The sequence below is a fragment of the Fistularia commersonii genome, chromosome 3 (assembly GCF_037954325.1).
Source record: "Fistularia commersonii isolate RoL2024-O1a breed Wild chromosome 3, RoL_Fcom_v1.0, whole genome shotgun sequence".
NCBI classification, from domain to species: domain Eukaryota; kingdom Metazoa; phylum Chordata; class Actinopteri; order Syngnathiformes; family Fistulariidae; genus Fistularia; species Fistularia commersonii.
The window spans coordinates 6,526,835-6,540,681 of record NC_141286.1 but is presented as its reverse complement, the minus strand read 5'-3'; the positions used below and the strand labels follow the sequence as shown (position 1 = coordinate 6,540,681).

At 39.8% G+C, this 13,847-nt stretch overlaps 1 protein-coding gene across 1 annotated transcript; it reads right to left on the bottom strand.

Moving 5' to 3' along the window:
- Positions 1–325: 325 nt before the first annotated feature.
- rilp (Rab interacting lysosomal protein) lies at positions 326–13,340 on the bottom strand. The gene is made up of 8 exons (XM_086142953.1): positions 12,752–13,340; positions 11,269–11,392; positions 8,226–8,347; positions 7,263–7,448; positions 6,802–6,968; positions 4,108–4,230; positions 3,913–3,999; positions 326–2,737 (listed from the first exon to the last, which is right to left on the bottom strand). Exons 1-8 carry the CDS (start codon positions 13,088–13,090, stop codon positions 2,611–2,613), a joined length of 1,275 nt encoding a protein of 424 aa, XP_085999079.1. The 5' UTR covers positions 13,091–13,340; the 3' UTR covers positions 326–2,610.
- Positions 13,341–13,847: the final 507 nt, after the last annotated feature.

Sequence of the window (13,847 nt, the reverse complement as noted above, 5' to 3'; positions counted from 1 at the left end):
TTCAAACTTACTGCTTTTGGCCCAAGGGGAAAAGTGAGAGCCACTGTCTCTTTCTCTCCAGCCTAACCAACTTCTTCATATCACTGTACTTGTGGCTCCAGTAAAGCAAGAGAGGTCAAAGGCACAGGGTTTCCTTTTGATCATTTCCTGGGGAAGTCAGAGCCACTTCCTTCTATTCAGCCAGACACAGGGCTTTTTAAAGATGGTTTAACACTAACACACAAAGCCCACCATACACACAGGAGGGGCGTTGCACATGTTCTATATTCACATATGAACACATTCCTCACCCCAATTTCCCAGAATCCTTAGTTGATCATCGTCCAAGCAAGGATGGAAACATCCTCTTTATTAGTCAAGAAAATTAGTCCAGAGATTGCCAAAAGAGGATCAGGTCAACAGATGCAATATCAGCAGCATAAAACTACATTTAACTCCAGACCAGACAGAAACACACAAGTAGATCATCTTAAATAATGGTTTCAAATGATTCTCAGTATTTCAAAAAAATGTTTCATTACCATCATGTATTTATCACAATTGTCATCCGCAATAAATAGCATCCTTTACTCTTTTCAGTGAGAATTATGTTTTCAAGAATGCTAGCAAAGTGTTGTTTGAAAGCACAATTTAGATTGAGGGCTCTTACAGTGAGAAGGATTTTCTCTATTTTGTCTTCAAGGCTGGGCTCGGAAATTAATTTTTTAGAATGCATGGCTTAGAATGTATCAGAGCTGACAGAGCATCAGATATTCAGTACAAATACATTGCTGCTATAAAAATCTTATGGTAAAATATGAAAATAATTCATCATGTATTACACTAATCAGTTTTTGGCAATCAATTACACTGGATATACAAGTATAGTCAAGTGCAGAGGTAAAGGTACAGGAAAAAAGCTGTCAATTATTATATTGACATGTTTACTAGATAGTTACTGGCACTGGTTAAGTTAAAATATTATAAAATATGTATTAGTAATGCCATTATTAATCAACTTTTTTAAATGTGTCAATTTGTCAGTTCACTGAGGTGGGGATGAAGAAACACCATTTTGCATTTCAAAATACAGAAAATCGTTTTCTTATAAATTAAAACAACTGCTAAAAAAAATGTCCCTAAATGCATACAGACACATATATACACACACACATGCACACAAAACCAGAGGTATGTAGCATTACCATCAATCACACAGCAGCAAAACAATGTGGTGTCTCTCAGGGACAGGACAGATGACTGTAGCAATATACTCTATAAGGCCAAAAAAGTATACGCTCACCCACCAAATTAGCAGAATCAGGTGTTTCCAATCACTTCCATGGCCACAGGTGTATAAAATGAAGCACCGAGGCATGCAGACTGCTTTTTACAAGCGTTTGTGATAGAATGGGTTGCTCTCAGGGGCTGAGTGAATTTCTGTGTGGAACTGTGATAGAATGAAACCTGTGCAACAAATCCAGTGTTGAAATTTCCCTGCTCCTAAATATTCCACAGTCAACTTGCACCTGTACAATAAGAAGATGGAAGTGTTTGGACAGGAACTCAGCCACGAAGTGGTAGGTCACGTAAACTGACGGTCAGTGGATGCTGAGGACCATAGTGCGAAGAGGTCACCATCTTTGTGCAGAGTCAATTGCTACAGACCTCCAAACTTCATCTGGTCTTCAGATTAGCTCAAGAACAGTGAGCTCAGATTAGCTCAAGAACAGTGCGCAGACCATATCAATTAAGTTTAGAGCTAGCCCCTTCCTTTTCCAACATGAGCGGTTATAGCTCCAAAGGGTGTACCAATGTCATATTGAACCCTATGGATTGGGAATGGAATGCCACCTAAGTTAATATGCGAGTCAAGGCAGATGAGCAAATACTTTTGGCCATATAGTGAATATTAGACAGAAAAGTAGGGGGTTAAGCTGCTTGGGGCTTAATTTGACATAAAATATTTGTAATATTTGGACTGATGGTTTGCGTTTCCTCAGGCATGAGATTGCTTCAATCATAAAATAAAAGCAACCACATGGCTTCAAAGTCCCTGACAGAGGTTTATGGGTTGAGGCTTATTGTTGGTTACATAGAGATACAGAGCCCTCTTGTGGAACAAAAGCATGGTTGAACCTGTTTCTGCTTGGTGAAATGTTTAGAAATTTATTTCAAAAATATTTATGTTTAAGCAAATTCTTTGGTGTCTAAAAAACATTATAAAAGCTATATAGCTGGTATGAAATTATTGATGAATTATTAATCTTTTTTTACATGAGGTATTCATCATAATACTGCAATGTAGTTTACTGCAGGAGTTTATATTCAAATTTCCTATAAAAAAAAGCAGGGACTAAGAATGCAAGTTCAGCAAAGGGGGAAATGAGAGGAACTAAGAAAGAAATATACAAACAATAAGCACACTTTCTGTTTCCCCAAACCTACTTAAAGCCCCCATTAATGTGAAGATGTGCAGAGTCACACAGGAAAAGTTAGGTGTTTTTTTTTCTGAGTCAGAACTGATGTTCTGTTTCCAGTGGCTGTGATTAAATGGGGACAAGTTTGGTCTCGGATGAGCAGACGTATCTGCTGCATCTCAAAGCAAGATTTCTCATATCCAGTCCAAATTCAGGAGGACCGTTGCAACGCCGTACCACCATCGGCCTCTGCATCTCCGATGATCTCCCAGGTGGATGTCGAGCTGCTCATGGGGGTGGGGCTTCGACCGCTTCCCGACCGGGTCAGGAAGCCAAAGCTGCAGCAGACAGAGTTGAGACGACAGGCTTGAGATGAGTTCTGCTGTGAGGGATTACTGCTATATATAACCCAGGATCAACCTGGGGCCATGTCAGCAGAGTGACTAGAGATTATGCAAGGCCTTGATTTTCAAATGACTTTGGTGATGTAGGTCTGTTTGAGCTTTTGTCTTTCTGGATATTTAGGGTTTGAACGAAAGCAGTTTAACAGTTTCTGACCATAGTTTTCGTGATAAATTATTTAGAATTCCACTCAATTTCTGGGGTAGTTTGAGTTCTGTAAATTCCAGACTATAAGCTGCTACTTTTTTCCCACGCGCTTTGAACACTGCGGCTTAAACAATGAAGCGGCTAATTTATGGATTCTTTGGGGTATCAAGCTTCATGCCACATAAACATTTACCCTCGTCACATCGGACCAAAGAAATTCGGAGGCTGCTCAATTCCGACGCTGAAGAAGACGACTTTAATGGTTTTAGTGCGCCGGAGGAAGACAAAGATAACGATCAGCTAGCCGGTGTGGCTCAATAGTCCGGAAATAACAGTACTTAAGAGTTACTTAATAAAAACTCAAAAATATCAAGGCAGGATCTTTTGATTAGGCTATCAATCCCCGGCCAAATTGTTTATCATTTACCACCGTAAACACTGCAATGTCGCACAGTAATTGTCAGAAGGAAAAGGCACTTCACTTGAGGAGATTGTCAGGACACTATAATGTTGCTAGTGTATTGCTGTGTCTTTGTCTTGTAAGGATTGAGTCACTATCATGAATCATAAATTACTCTTAGCTGAGACATAAAATAATTTTTTTGTATTTTGGATTGTTATACTTTCCACATCCAAATAATAACAAAAGAAAGAGGTTTAAAGAATCAAAGAAGCTGCTGGCTAATGAAATTATTTGTTTGGATCTTTTCAGAACATTTATTTTCTCAGCACAACAATCACAGCCCTCCCCTCTTCCCCAGTGCCCTGTTACTCCCTTTATTCTGTAAAGAGAAAGTTTGTTTGATCTGTCTGGCTACAAAAACTGGCATCAAATGAACATTGACATTCTTTCTCATTATTTCCTGTTTATTCATAGCAAATAGAGGACATCTTCATTGCTGCATGCTGATCAGGCATAATGAAGTCTGAACATTATTGTCATGAAGGTGAAAGTTGTACTCACAGACTGCGAATGCGGGATTCGGATGGTTTATCTGCGTCATCTACAGAGCCATCAACTTGTGTTAGAGTACCCTTGTCTTCCTCATCACTGAAGAGAAAACAGCAGCCGTTCAAATGTGAAAAAACTGTTTGTATTTGGGCAGCTTCCCATTTAACATTATTTTATTTTTGGACGTAATGAATGTGCGAGAGGGACCTGCTGCAGTCGTTTACAGGAATTCCAAGCATCTTGGCCTTGATCAGCTTTCTCCTTTCAGTGATGGCAGATCGCACAGCTTCTAAGAGGAAGCCAGGACAACGCTCCTCATTCAGGATCTCCCTGATGAAACAATGCAAGCTATTAATCTGAACATCTCCTGCTGGATATATTGCCAGTGCCACAACATCAGCCTCATTTTGTGCACACAGACTGCTCCAGTTACAGTTGGGCCATAACATAACATATTCAGGATACAATTATATAATCAATATGGGCTTGAAGTGCGGACTCAGCGGTAATTTGAAAGCATTCACATCCAAATTGGAGCAAGGGTTTAGGAATTACAGCTTTTTAATATGTAGCTGCCTCTTTTTCAAGGGACCAAAAGTAATTAGACAATTGACTCAGAAGGCTGCAAAAAAATAACAAGGTTGCATGGGCTCTTTCCTCAGTAACCTGACATCAATTAAACAGTTAAAAGGTCGGGAGTTGATTCCAGGTATATTGTTTGCATTTGGACGCTGTTGCTGTGAACACACAACATGCACTCAAAGGAGCTCTCAATGGAGATGAAACAGACCATCCTGGGGCTGAAAAAGAAGAAATCCATCAGAGAGATAGCAGAAATGTTAGGAGTGGCCAAATCAACAGTTTGGTACATTCTGAGAAATAAGAGTGCGCTGGTAGGCTTGGGAACTCAAAAAAGCCTGGATGTCCGTGGATGATCACAGAATCCTTTCCATGGTGAAGAAGAAACCCTTCACAAAATCCACTCAAGTGAAGAACACTCTTCAGGAAGTACGTATATCACTATCTAAGTCTACCATAAAGAGAAGACTTCATGAGAGTGAATAAAAACGATTCATCACAAAGTGCAAACCATGAATGAGCCTCAAAAATAGAAAGTCCTGAATCGACTTTGCCAAAAACACCTGGAGAGGCCAGCCAAGTTCTGGAACAGCATTCATTGGACAGATGAGAATGATATCAACCTGTACCAGAATGATGGGAAGAAGAAAGTCTGGAGAATAATCGAAAGAGCTCATGATCCAAAGCATACCACATCCTCTGTAAAACATGGTGGAGGCGGTGTGATGGCACGGGCATGCATGGCTTCCAATGGCACTGGGTCACTTGTGTTTACTGATGATGTGACAAAAGACAGAAGCAGTCGGATATGTATAGGCTCAGATTCAGCCGAATGCAGCAAAGGTCATTGGACGGCGCTTCACGGAACAGATGGACAATGATCCAAAACACAATGCAAAAGCAACCCAGGAGTTTTTTAAAGCAAAGACGTGGAATATTCTGCAATGGCCGAATCAATCACCAGATCTCAACCCAATCGAGCATGCATTTCACTTGCTCAAGACAAAATCAAGGCTGAGAGACCCGAAAACAAGCAACTGAAGATAGGTGCAGTAAAGGCCTGGCAAAGCATCACAAAGGAATAAACCCAGCGTTTGGTGATCTCCATGGGTTCCAGACTTCAGGCAGTCATTGCCTACAAAGTATTCTCAACAAAATATTGAAAAGTAACATTTTACTTTTCAGACCCTGAAATGAGGAGTGTTTGTATAAAAATAGCTACATTTCCTACATGTTTAATCATGTACTTTTGGTCAACCCCTAGAATTAAACCTGAAAGTCTGCACTTCAATTCTGTTGTTGTTTCTTTTTAATTCCAATGTTGTGGCATGCAGAGCCCAAATCATGAAGATTGTGTCACTGTCCAAATATTTCTGGGCCTAACTGTATGTTCACTATAACACAATCATGTGACATATAAAATGTTCCTGAAAAATATCTCACAAGAATTAGGTATTTTTCTTTATTTTAATATAAGACTAAGGGAATCCGTAACTTGAGGCAAATTTATGCCTTAAGGCCTTTGCGGTCAAGTCAAGATGAATAAATATAGAGGCAGTATGTTCTCAGGCTGTTCTGACCCTTCTCATACTTTTCATGCAGAGTATGAGCTCCCACCCTCTGAAGCATGAAGAACCTCAAAACAGACTGTGCTTTGCTTGCCCCTGTACAGGTTTCAAACAATGTAATATGAGCATGCGGGGCTTTTGTAATGGCTCTGTGGCATCTCATCACTATGGAATCTAGACATATAAGTAGGCTACAATATATGGCTGCATTTGCAGGAAAGTTGTGACAGGGAGTTCATGAATATACTGTAAAAATAGATGGTACGATAGTAACATAAAATTGGGATATGCTGTACAGGCACATAGCATCAATTAATTACAACAAGATAGCTCTGTTCTGATGGCTATAATGTCCAATATGTGCATCAGTTTATTTGGGAAATCTACCAAAGGTTAATAAACACAAAACGGGGGGAAATTTTAACATGTTTCCAATAGGGTCCAAAAACTTTGAGAAGAAAGGCTTCATGGATTAATGTTGATGATCATCTTACTTTATTTTTAATATTCTGATTACATATGCAGGTTTTTTGCAAACATTTCCCTAGACTTTAAAACAGCCTCAACTATCAGTTTAGTGCAAAACACAATGTATTGTGTATACATTCCTTATTTCCTAGCTTCATTTCTAACCTTCACATCAGAAACTATGAATAATATTGGGTTATTCATTCCTTTTTCAATTTATCTAAAAAATGTGCATCCTCAGAAGAACAACTAAGATTAAAAATGTACGAAGACATATCATACCCACCTTTGATAGTAGCTGAGTTCTTCCTGCACCAGGAACAGGTTGGTTTTGAGCTCATTCCTCTCAAAAATGATGTCACGTACCTCCTTCTTCGTAAAACATGGCTGATCAGTATCCCTCTGATCAGTTGAGGTATTCTCAGTTTCACCAGGAATTTCACTTGGACAAGACTAGTGATAGAACAGATGGACGCCCAGTCAATTCAAACTGTGGATGTACTTGAAATATCATGTAACTATCAATGGTGCAACTGCATTTGCATACAAGGAAACATGTCTGCAAGTAAACCTGAGAAGTCCCTTAACCAGTTTACATTCAAGTAAGGGTAAATTTAGTGACCATTGACTTTTGATAGTCCAGTTAAATTCACTCTCAAAGTTAAAAACAACCCAAAACAAATGATGGTGTAGGTTCTATCAAATACACATACAAGAGGAGGATTAATCAATAAGAAACAGTCGTACGGGGCTATTGCTGTTAGTTCTGTCCAGCTGTGTCCGAAGGTTTTCTATCTCTTTGTGTTTCTCCTTCAGGTCGGCCTCCATGTCGGCCTTTCTCTCCACTGTGCTCTTCAACTGGGCCTGCAGCACGTTCTGCTTGTGTCGCAGCTCCGCATTCATTTTCATGAAGCGTTCCAGCTGCTCCTGGAGCTACACACACACACACACACACACACACACACACACACACACACACACACACACACGCACATTAGAAAGTGACTTTAAAAAGCCATGAGTCAGGCCAAAACAAAATTTACTATGTGTAATTACTAATGGCTGTGGATGAAAATAGGGGAATTCCTTCAATTACCAAGTTTCTGACCAGTATTCTAATGGAAAAGGCACAGTGTAAATGATTTCAATCAAAGTCAGGGCAAACATGACATTTATTTTAGCCACAAATGTTTTTAGGTGTCCATCTTAGCATTAATCTCGGTGATTATGCGTTTTTGTTGTTGTTGTTGTTTTACTCTTTGCCATTAGAAAGGTCTGCTGAATCAGGTCAAAAAATAAAGCATTAACAAGCCCACACCCAGTTATGCCTGCTATTCAAATCATGTGGTACAAATGCCCTAACACACTAACACACACACACACACACACACACACACAAATAAGCCAGACTTGTTGGTCACTAAGTGACCATAATAAGCTGCTGCTATTCCCTGATAGTGAAAACACTTCCTGTCCTCTACAGAGCTCACTTTGAGCTATTACAGCACTATACGACTACTCATTAAAGTATGTATAGTAAAAAAAATGAAAATATTAACTGACAGGAAAATCAACATGACAAAGAAAGGTGAATCCCTTGGTGGGACCAAACTGTGGATACACATGTATGTATGTCTTGTGGGAAGTGACTTAATGTATTTGTGCATCATGCACTGTGTACAGTACATGTGTGGTTTTATGTGTCCTTACCGCCTCCACCTCTTTGGAAACGGTGCTTATCTCTTGCACTTTGGCCCTCAGCTCATCTCTTTGCTTGTCAACCACCTCCTTCAGCTTCAGCATCACCTCTCGCTCCTGTCGCTGGACACGGTCTGTACACACACACACACGCAAGCACGCACACACACACGCACGCACGCACGCACGCACGCACGCACGCACGCACACACACACACACACACACACACACACACACACACACACACACACACACACACACACACACACACCACACACACACACTATTGGATTTTCTTGGAGGACTGATCACTGGAAAAAGTATTTTTAACAATAACGTTTTTGTAAAGGTGAAACACTGGGGTAAAAGAAGCATGTGCTTCTAAGACCTAAGCCCAATTTCCATCTGGTATCACACCCCGAAAAATAAAAGAAAGAAAGAAAGAAATAAAGAAAAGAAAGAAAAAAAGAAGAACACAAATTTCTGGAATTATCAACAGCGCTGTTAAAAAGTCAGACACAACTTAACTGTAACATAGATAAAATATGACATGCAGAGATTATACCATTGTTTGAGGGTGTCCTACTGTAAAAAGCTTGTCTATCTGAACTGTTTTATAACAGTTAGTATATTATGAAATACATGAAGGTGAATTTTAATGTTGCACTTTCTCGAAACAAAATGGATTTTAAGAAGTGCATAATCGCAACAATTTCAACAATGAAATATTAAATACACTATTTTATTAAAAGTATTAATGTCAAAGATAAAATATGCTGTCAAGTACATGTTTAGTCAACAGCGCAACATTTCTCTTAGAAAGAATAGTGCACTCGAAAAAGTGGCGCAAAAAAATATTCAGTTGTCACTGAAAATCACAGGTCACTCACAATTATCTTAGATAGTTTGGGTTGGACAGTGAATGTCCTCAACTCAGGCCACATGCGAGGGGAAAACAGAAATCTGCACACAGCATTAAAAAAATAAAAATAAAGCAACAGTCAGCAAAAGGCTTATATTTCACACGGCCTTTAGATTTTTTTTCAGCAGAGAATAGTTCCAGAGTAAACTGAAGACATTGAGGTGTAAAATGTGAAGCTCATATCTAAAATAAATAATCCATAACTGGAATAGAACATTTTTATTTGCACAGTGAATCCACCCCCCCCCCCCTTGTAAACATCCACAAATAACTTAACATTACCTGTATTGTAGTCAGGCTGGAGGGAATCTCATACTAATAAAACCAAACCAATTCCAAGTTTATGTGGCATCGATATAGCAAGTGAGATTTAGGGTATAAAATAACCCTTTATAATACCTGCCATTACACAGTCAACCAAAGTTAAATATATGAAGACAATATGAGTCCATAGACATGCATACAGTGCTGTTTATGTTTTTTTTACTCGTTATTAGATTTACTGTTGAGAGCACAACTACTACAAACCAAGGTAAACTCCAGCATAAAGTGCATTTTCATAATTGGTACTTGCTTGTTAAATTTGTTAAATTGATTGTTAAATTTCAGTTTAAATTCAATTAGGGTGTTAATTAAAAAACACTCATACAGGCCAGAGGAATCATAGGACTATGAGCCTGATACATTGGGATCATGTCAAATGCATCACATGACCTCTTGCTGAATGAAACACGTGACCTTGTGTCAAAAAAATCAAGTGACTTCTTGCTGTAAAAATCACAAAGCTATTAGAGTAGAAAGGCTCTACTAACTTCCATCAAGAAAAACAGATATTTCAACATCACCCTTCTGCCTTGCTATGAGAGGAAGTGGTGGTCAGATATCATCTCTGTATTGATGTGGTTGATGGCACATGTGCATCATGTGCCCTACTTGCTTATTTACACACTGTGTGGTGTATGGAACAGATGGCATCCATATTAAATTTTTTTTTTTCATTTAATTCTTCATCTTGCTGACTTCTGAAAGCTTTATCTCAGTCATCTCTTGGCAACTAGATATGCTACTTTAACTATCCACATGATTCAAGTCAAAACACTGCATGACCTATTGGACCTCTTTAAACCACATGGTATAACATCCCCCAACACATAAATAACAAGCACAACACAACCACAAAAATCATACCAGAAAAAGGTGTTTTCCATATCTGTATGATTCAAACACCAATATCTTCCTAAAGTAAAACATACACACACACACACACACACACACACACACACACACATTGCATAAAGTCTATCCTCAGTTTTGAGCTCTGAAAGATATCTAGTTTTCATATCACATTGTTAAGTTTGAACTAAGATTGACCTCAAAGTTTTTGTTTTCTCACAAATCCTGCTCACAGGACTGCCTGAGAGCATCTGGGTGGACCAGATGAGCTGAAGAACTTGAAATGAAATGATATATAAAAAAAAAACTATTAAATAACAATAAAAATACACACAAACCTGTAGATACAAATGAGGTGATATGCCTTGACATAACTAGCCTCTCACTTAACAGAGTCTTTACAATGGGCAATGTTCAAATGGGAGAGGTTGTCTGATTCAGATTGTTGTTTTGTAGTTCTTACTTTATGGCATATTTTGAACTTCATTTACAAAGTTACACGTCAGATATGTCAGCCTGTATGCCGCTGTTGGTGTCACACTATACGTGACATGAACCTGCTGTCTGACCAGTGAAGAATTTTTATCAGGGACAGATGCAGTGATGGCCTCTCTAGTCACTTAAGCTCACATATTTATCTGTTAACTGACTTTTTGTGTCTGAGTGTTTGTATCTGAAATCCACTATTTCAGCAGTTTTTATGATCAGTTTTAATTTCATAAAACTCAAAAGATGTCATTACTGCAATCAGGCTCAGGAGTCCTTCGTTGGGATGGTCCACTCAACAGGAAAATCCCTCAGCCTTTGGGAAGGGATTGTGTTGTAACCTCTCCACTTGAGGTTTGTAAACAATATGTAGTTCCACAACAAATTTTGAACCTGTTTCATATGATGATTTTGCAATTCCAGAACAATACTGTAATATGATATACTCTTTCAACAGACATGCTTGGCCATACCTTCTTGTGCATGATTGCCTTTGAGCTGGCTATGCAGCTGCTCCCGATCGTCGTGGAGCTGCTGGACCTGGGCCTGCAACACTTCACATTTCATCCTCCACTGCTGCTCCTTCTGCTGCAGCTCCTAGGAGACATATGAAGAGCAAAGCTGTCAAACCAGATCTGTAGGTAAGGGAGAGAAAACAGACAGAGGGAAACTCAGCTCTCATAGACTATAGATTAAAGCAAAAAGCATGACACATGCACAGACATGCAAAATGAACTTAAAGGATTGAGAGGTACAGATTGCGCCGCTCTTTTTCTTGATGTTTTTGAGCAAATGACTCGCACATTTGAAACTTAATCAGATCTTTGGTTTGATGCTTAAAAAACCCTTTTGCATGATGGGTGTTGTGCAATCTTGAAACCAAAATACTTCATAGTGTTAATAACATGTCTACTACAATAACAGGGCCTTACTACAGAGGTCAACTCCTCTTACTCGAGTCCCCGCTCTTGTCAAAAGCAACTTTGTACTGTCCATGTGAATAAATGTCATGGATACTATTTCAAACTGTGAATTTCACACTTTATAACATGGTTATCCATAAAATTTAACATGCAACATTATCAGTGATTTAAAAGAAGACTTCCCACTTCACATAAGGAAAATGTGATATGAAGATTAGAAATTAAGTGTTTATGTCGTGTATTGGATTAATTTAGGACAATAGTAATACACTCACATGACAAGACACAATAATTAGCCTTGAAGGCAGAGAATGTACTCACTTCACTCTCAATAGTAGTAGTTAACGGGGAACTTAATTAAGTATTTCTTTCGCTAAGTTGTACTAAATAAAGAGAAAAAACACGCAGTTGTTGCAAATTAAATTACTACTGTTCCTGTCCACGATTAATTAATTTATAAAATAAGCACCATAAGTGTGTTCTTCTTACTCATTTGGACAAACGATTCACAGGTCTGCTCTAGAGTTCTTCCTTCAGATAACTGTTTTGGAGATAGAATTTGTGTAAACATATTTTTAAAGGCGGTATTTGAGTAGTGTTACATTTAAAAAGGGACTTTAATATAATACCTTATATTAAGCGCGCTAACGTTTGTCTCGGAACAAAGCTTAGCATGAATTTTTAGCTAGCTGTTTATTGCGTGGCTAACAATATACGTAAAACCACAAACGTTTAAATTTAAGAGTTAATTTGAGTTGGTATAAATATCCACTGTGTCGACAAGTTTAAAGCGTTTTTTGGCATATAAAAGATTAAATGTTATTGCCCTGACGACACGGGGCAAGCGTGGCTGGAATTTCGGATAAGTTCTGCTTGACAGCCACCGCGTTTGAACGACTCTTGACGAGGTTAGATATCCGTTCCGAACGGTCGGTCGTATTAGGAGTGCGTATGCTCAGTCGTGAAGTTCAATAATGGCAACACGTTGATAAACAAAACAAAAGTTGTGTTGAAGCTCTGGTGTCACACACACCCGTATTTCACGCGTGTGGCTGCCCTCATCGCCTTCTTTCCCTGCGCGTTTCTTCTGCTGCTGCAGCTGGAGGGTCTCGAAGGTCTTCAGCAGCTCCTCTTCTCTCAGTTTGAGAACATGGTTCCTCGACGCGAAGCTCTCCAGAAGCTCCAGCACCTTCACTATTCTCGGCACCAGACCCACGACGCTCTCCTTGCCGTAGCCGTCGATGAGCTTCTCCACTTCGGCGCCGATCACTTTGGCTACGGCGTACACGTCGTCCACGGTCAGGGACGCGGACGTTCGTTCGAAGCAGCCGTCAGTGGTTCTGACGTCCGGGTTCGACGTTGGTTCCTCCATGTTTTACGCTGCAGGTCGCTTCACATGCTCCTTTTACCCGACGATATCGAAAGCGATAGCGGGGTCGTCAGCGCCAGACGGCGCTTAACATGACTGTGGAAAGAACAATCAAAAATTGGAGGGCTGGACTAATTCTGTTGGCGGACGAGTCCGAACTTGACTTGCTCCTCTCATAACATCTCGAAAGCAAATCGTTGCGTCGCTGGCCCGTTGTTGCTGTAGAACAGCGAGTGCTCTGCAGGCAACGCACCGCACTGACAGGCTGGCTCGCCGCTGCGGGATCCTCCTACTTCAATGACCAATGCGGTACTGGCGCGCCTGCCAGGTCGAATACACTGGTGAAAGCAGCAGAGCGTGAAAACTTGTTTCCCCCTGCGAGCAACAGTAATTATAGCCAGAACACGCCATTACTAACACAATTAGCCCGAAGTGGTTGTCATGACACACTGTGATGGTTATTTCGAGTTTCAGCAAGTGAGCTTGAACATGTTCCTGAAACCTAACCATGTGCTTCCCCTTAGATGGTGTTGACCTCTGGCCTTGAGATATAGGAGAGCTTGACGTTCCTCTTAAAACCTCCACAAGCATTGTTGTTTCTTCTGGGTCCATTTCTTACAAACACCACAATACAAATATTTACAAAAACTGATCTTTATTTAAACCCAGGCTACAATGCAACGCGGCAGACACTTCAGAATAGCAAGGGCTTTGCTGGCATGGAAATACGACTTTCAGTTTTATTTCTCAAAAGAGCCAA